Source organism: Apis florea, unplaced genomic scaffold (assembly GCF_048593485.1).
Source record: "Apis florea isolate Af1SG1 unplaced genomic scaffold, ASM4859348v1 contig_2350_pilon, whole genome shotgun sequence".
Taxonomy (NCBI): Eukaryota; Metazoa; Arthropoda; class Insecta; order Hymenoptera; family Apidae; genus Apis; species Apis florea.
The window spans coordinates 5,109,519-5,115,518 of NW_028256565.1; the positions used below are offsets into that span (position 1 = coordinate 5,109,519).

Here is a 6,000-nt window from a genome sequence, read left to right on the forward strand (position 1 = left end):
TTTATTATTTGAAATCTTTTAAAATTATTTTAAAAATTTTCACAACAAATATATATATATGTCATATTTTCCCCCTCTTCCTTTTTTTAACTAATCTATAACTATGAAAAATACTAAAAATTTCCCAATTAAATATATAACACATTACACAAGTAAATAATGTATATGTATGTATATATTTATATATTTATTTATATATCAAGTTCTATCTGGTTATAGACATCGCTAGTGTTATGATTTCAAATTCAGTATGCAGTGTCTCATAGAGCATTTAAGTACTTATTTATAAAATATTAAAATATTATATAAAATAATAAACTTAAAAAAATGAATCAATCAAAACATTTTGTATTCATGAATTGATAATAAACAGTAATAGTATTTAAAATAATTAATATAATAAATAGAATTTAATAATATTATGATAACAACAAACATTTTAAATCTAAAGAATATAGTTAAATTTATATATTTAATAATATTTGTCATTAAGAGTTGTTATATAAAAAATTATGTGAATTCCATTTCTCATTATATTTGATTTCAAATAATGTGAAACAGGAATAACATTCTAAAATTTTGTTAATTCATTTTAAAATAAGAATTTATCAAATATATTCTAACAAATATATATTTGAAAAATAATTCATATAAATTTACATTAAATTTGATAATGCATTTTTTTTTAACGATTTTTACATTCATAATTGATAAAATTTATTTGATAAACAAAGATAGTTTTATTTTTAATCAAACATTACAAAAATAATTAAATAAATAAATATTAACAAAATTGAAATTACATACATCCTTAAAATATGATTACGTTGATAAATTATCGAAACAAAATACTTTCAATAAATTTCAAATCATAATAACTTCAAGTAATCACAAATTATTTTCACTTATTGTGATATGTTACTTTAACCCGTTTCAGTCTTGTCCCAGATTTTTTCAGTTCAAGGACACGTCACATGCGTGCATTGAATTAAGTTAAACTTACAATTTGAAAAAATTTAGGGAATAATCACATTCAATTTTCTATTAATTTTTCATTTTTTCAAAAAGATAGAAAATAACATTAATCTTGAAAAAAAAACAATTATTATACTACTTTTATTATACTACGATTTATTATATAATAGTAATATTATAATATTAAATATATTCGTCATTTTCTAATATGTCAAGTTAAGAAATTATATTTTTATAATATCCTGATATATTTAATAGTAAGATGGCCAATACATACAAAACAACGAACAATCCAAAATTGCAACAGTCTATGAAAACTGCGATAAAATCTCAACTTGTTATTAAAATCAAAAAGAAGGTGAAGTAACAAATTCTATGAAATTTCTATTTAATAATTAGTTTAGAAAATAAGCGATCATTGATTGAATAAATCGAATTTCAATATTTCCAAAGGAAGAAGAAGAAGAAGAAGAAGTATGGATATCAGGAAAAGAATTGCACACGGAAGATAACAGCGATGAAGAAGAATTCAAAATGCAATCGCAATCGCATAAATTTGATAATCAATCATTGTCTTCGGTTAAATCTAATATTGAACAACAAAGTCATTCATTTATTTCAATTGAAAATAAAGCAAAATCAGAAAATTCTATACATACTTTTGAAAATAACAATAATGAAGATCAGTTTGTATTGAAAACTATTGAAAAATATGATAAAATATCATTTATAAATTTGACTCGGTCATCGTCAATAGAATCTCTAAAAACCGATCTCTCTGCATCGGAATCATCTCTGAATTCAATTACAAAGGATTTTTGTGATTTTTCAATTGTAGAAGATCAAATAAAAAAAATGAAAATTTCGTGGAAAGCGAAAAAAGGTACTTTTATTTAACTTATTTAATAACTTGAGTGACGATATCAAATAAAAGAACAAGCAAATGCAAATATATTGAGATAATTTTTATAATTAAATTGTATCATTATTGCATTTTTATAAAAAGAATATATTTATTTTATATGATCATTTTATTTATACTATGCATATTTATATAATTACATAAACTATTTAATCTGAGATAATTCTTTAAATATTCAATATAAAATTTCTTTTGTTGGATATCGTAGCATTTTTATTATTTTTATTTAATAATAGGCAATGTAAATATTTTTTTATGTAGATTTTAATAGATAAATCAAATTATTAATTAATTAATTAATTAGAGTTTCGATGTAATGAGGAGTTACTTAAAAGTGAATGGAAACATGACATTAATATTTTAAATGATACAAAAGATAAGAATATACAAAAAGAAATTTTAGAAGTGGAAAATCTTGATAATCTTATACATATAATGAACGATAAAATAAAAGTAAAGTTTTCGTATTATAAGATAAGAAAATAATTATTTTTACTCTTATAAATAAAATCATTTTAATTGTGATATAGGAAGCAATTGAAGAAACTTTAACTTATCAATGTGAGAACCGAAAAAGATTAGAAAAAATTTTAGCATCAAATCCATGTGAAACTGGCAAACTAGCAGAAAATACACGACAATTTTTTTACTTATGTCCAAAATATACTACACTAAATACAGGTATAATAATAAAAATAATGTATAAAAGAATTCAATAATAATTTTTAATATATTTTCATATAAACAAAAGCATCATTGCTGAATATTTTAGATAGCATATATTATATACATATATTTATTATATTTATTTATATAATTAAGAATCTAATAAAAATTGAATTCTAAAAAATTACAAAAATAGATTTTCCAAACACTAACAAATCATTCGAGATAAATAATTCTGAACAGCAATTATGTGAAAATGAAGATAAAACAAGTCTTTTAAATCTCGATAATGAAGTAAGTTATAAAAATAAGTTGAATTTTATAAAATTATTAATTATGATTAATTTTTTTCAAACTTTATTTCTTATCTAAAGGATGAATGGAAATTCGTTAATTCAACTTGTTATATTGAAAATATAAATAATACAATGGATAATTTCTATGTTAATCCATATATCATAAATACATGCAAAGATATAGAAACAACAGAAATGTTATTAAAAACAAATAAAAAAGTAAGTTAATAATAAAATTCATTAAAGTTTTTTAATTAACATTATTTTAATAAATAATAAATTTTTCAGCAAAACTTATCTGATAAACAAGAAGAATCTTTAAAAAAAAATGACAATATATTTAATATAAATAATGTAATTTCAATACATAATACTACATCAACAAAAAATTTACAAGATATTGATAATAATTTGATAAATCAAGATATAAAGGAAACTCAAATCTTGGATCCATTGTCAATTGTAAAATATAATTGAAAATGAATTAAATAAAGTGAAATAATTTTTCTTTTTCTATTAATATTAACTTTATATTATTATAAAGTTATTATTATATCGTTATAAAGTTATTTTATCAAATTATTAAATAAAATATTATTCGCTATAAATATGAAATATTTTTTTATAAAGTATTTTTATGAAATTTCTATACATTACTTTAAATATATAAGATATATAATATAATGTTCAGTTCGAAATTTAAATTGTATCAATCTTTACTTATAATTAAGTAATTGAAAATTATAAATTTCAATTGATTATAATATTATAATTGATTATAATATTAATATTTTTTGAATATATAGTATTTAACAAAATTGAAATTTATTCTAAAATTTAAATTTTCTTTACTGAACACAATATATATTGATAGGTTCTGTACAATTATTTCCTATACAATCTATTTTTCATTAAATTTTATCTTTTTTTCTATTTTTATCTGATACTGTATATTTATCATAACTTTTTGTTGGATCAAAAGGTTCCCACCTACTAGCAGGAAATATATGTTTATTTCTTTCATACCAAGATCTGAAATGAAATATAATTAATAATTTATATATAAAAATCATATATAATTTGATTGATTAATGAAAAATATAAAATACCTGAGCAATACTTTTCCAGCATGAGATTCTTCTGTTTCAACAGAGGCATCATGCATAACACGAATGTCATCATGAACATCGAAAGTAAAAAGTGGTCCACTTTTTCCTCTTGCCTGAAGTTAGCATAAGTAATGTGTTAATAACATCATGTAAATTTATAAAATAAAATTTATATGCTAAATTTACCTTTGTTACAATGAAATCATAAAATGTATAATGATGTGGCAAAATAAGATCTTCTTTAACATACATTAACTGATCAGCCATAATCGTTTTAAGTTCGCTAAATTCTCTTCTTAAAACTTCTAGGCATCTCTGAAGAAGCTGATAAATAGAATTACCTAAAATCAGTGCAAACTAATAACAATTAGCATATTATTCTTATAATAAATGAAAAAAATATCATAATTATAATAATAATTAAACCTTTACCTTTTTTCATAATAACACTTCTTCTATGGCCAGAACCATCCCAATAACTGAAAGTAATTTCAATCTCTTCCTCTTTTAATGCATTTTGTTTTCTAGCCCATTCTTGTCTTAATTCTTCTCTTAATCTGTTTTCTTCCTCTTCTCTTTCTCTATCAGGTAAGAAACTTGTATCTACATCTGGATTTTTTTTTATTTTTTTTATTATTGGTCCAATATCATTATCTTTTAATATATCAGATTTTTCTGTTTCTTCTTCTAAAAATTCTGTTTCATCTTCATCTAAATTAAATGATAAAGCTTGTATCTGCTTTTTTTGTTTATTTTTTTCAGCTTGTTTTGCAGCAAGTGCTCTTTCTTTTTCTTGTTCCTTTTCACGCTCTTTTTGTGCCAATTTTCTTTCGCGTTCTTTTACTATGTTCTCTTGTTTTGCTTTCATTTCATTTAAGGTAACTAAACCAATAGTAGATGTTTTTAATTGTTGTTCAACAGCGTTATAATGTGTTGCAAATTTGTTTTCTATATTATGAATTTTTAAGTCATCTTCAATTTTCTTTTTCCTTAATTCTATCTCTTGTTGTGCGATTTCTCTTTTTTTCATTAATTGCATTGCTCTCCCAGCTTCACTAGCTGCTCCTTTATAATGTGCCATTTTTTTAATAATATATCTTAAAAGAATATATTTTAAAAATTCTTAAATTGATGAAATAAAAAACTGTAATAAAAAAGATAATATTTAAATTAGAGATATATGCAGGTAACATGTAATATGTTTATAATTCGTTAAAAATAATAAAAATTAATATAAAATGAATAATTTTTGTGAAAAAAAACGGATATATGAAAAACTAAAATTATTTAATATTATTTAATAAAATTATTTAATAAAATAAAAAATATATATAATTTATTAAATTTTTAACAATTATTACTATTATTTGCAAATGATAAATATTTTATATAGTAAGAAAAATTTTAACATTAAGGAAAATAGACTCAGTAAGAAGTATCATATATTTTAATTTGAATCATAAACAAAACATAACATAACCTCTAATTTTTGTCATACTTATTTAATAAAATAGTTGAAATTTAATAATTTGCATACCTCCAATCTTTATATAAAATGTATACAAGTATACAAGTAAAAAGTATATAAGTAATGAAATCGTCAAAATTGAAAAATTAAATTATTCAACAGTTTCTAGATTAAATTTTTTTAACTTTTAAAAACAGTATTTTCTTCTTTGTAGTAAAACATACATGATGCACATGTACACAATGTATGTAACTCAGTATGAAGATTTCCTTTTGTTCTCCTTTTATATTCTTTGTCTTAATTTTAGTACCAATCTAACTATTGCATTATTCCTAAGAAGTTGTAACTATATACACTAAACTAGGGAATTATTAACTTAATTGTTTGTTTTAAAATAGGGAATTTTTTGATTGTATAATGCTACTACAAAATATTGAAATCAGCGTCATTTCTAAAATGTCGTAAATAAAACAAAAAAAAATATATATTAAAATAAAAAGGATAAAGATAGAGTAAAAATTGTCATCAGCGCCATCTGTAAAAATTATTTTTTGAAAGTATTTA

The 6,000-nt window shown here is 20.5% G+C and overlaps 2 protein-coding genes across 3 annotated transcripts; one reads left to right on the forward strand and one right to left on the reverse strand.

Moving 5' to 3' along the window:
- Positions 1–241: 241 nt before the first annotated feature.
- LOC147658136 (uncharacterized) lies at positions 242–3,379 on the forward strand. Its single transcript, XM_086904765.1, has 8 exons — positions 242–275; positions 1,234–1,333; positions 1,429–1,858; positions 2,202–2,350; positions 2,428–2,578; positions 2,760–2,857; positions 2,938–3,078; positions 3,148–3,379. The coding sequence occupies exons 2-8, from the start codon at positions 1,238–1,240 to the stop codon at positions 3,334–3,336; spliced, it is 1,254 nt and encodes a 417-aa protein (XP_086760891.1). The 5' UTR covers positions 242–275; positions 1,234–1,237; the 3' UTR covers positions 3,337–3,379.
- LOC100866540 (protein FAM50 homolog) lies at positions 3,199–5,756 on the reverse strand. Of its 2 annotated transcripts, none has more exons than XM_031918373.2 (5): positions 5,506–5,756; positions 4,401–5,112; positions 4,155–4,309; positions 3,969–4,081; positions 3,199–3,891 (listed from the first exon to the last, which is right to left on the reverse strand). In XM_031918373.2, exons 2-5 carry the CDS (start codon positions 5,047–5,049, stop codon positions 3,771–3,773), a joined length of 1,038 nt encoding a protein of 345 aa, XP_031774233.2. In that variant the 5' UTR covers positions 5,050–5,112; positions 5,506–5,756; the 3' UTR covers positions 3,199–3,770. The 2 variants fall into 2 exon arrangements, with proteins under 2 accessions (XP_031774233.2, XP_086760892.1); XM_086904766.1 differs by having other exon boundaries at positions 4,401–5,065; positions 5,506–5,723.
- Between the last annotated feature and the right edge of the window lie 244 nt (positions 5,757–6,000).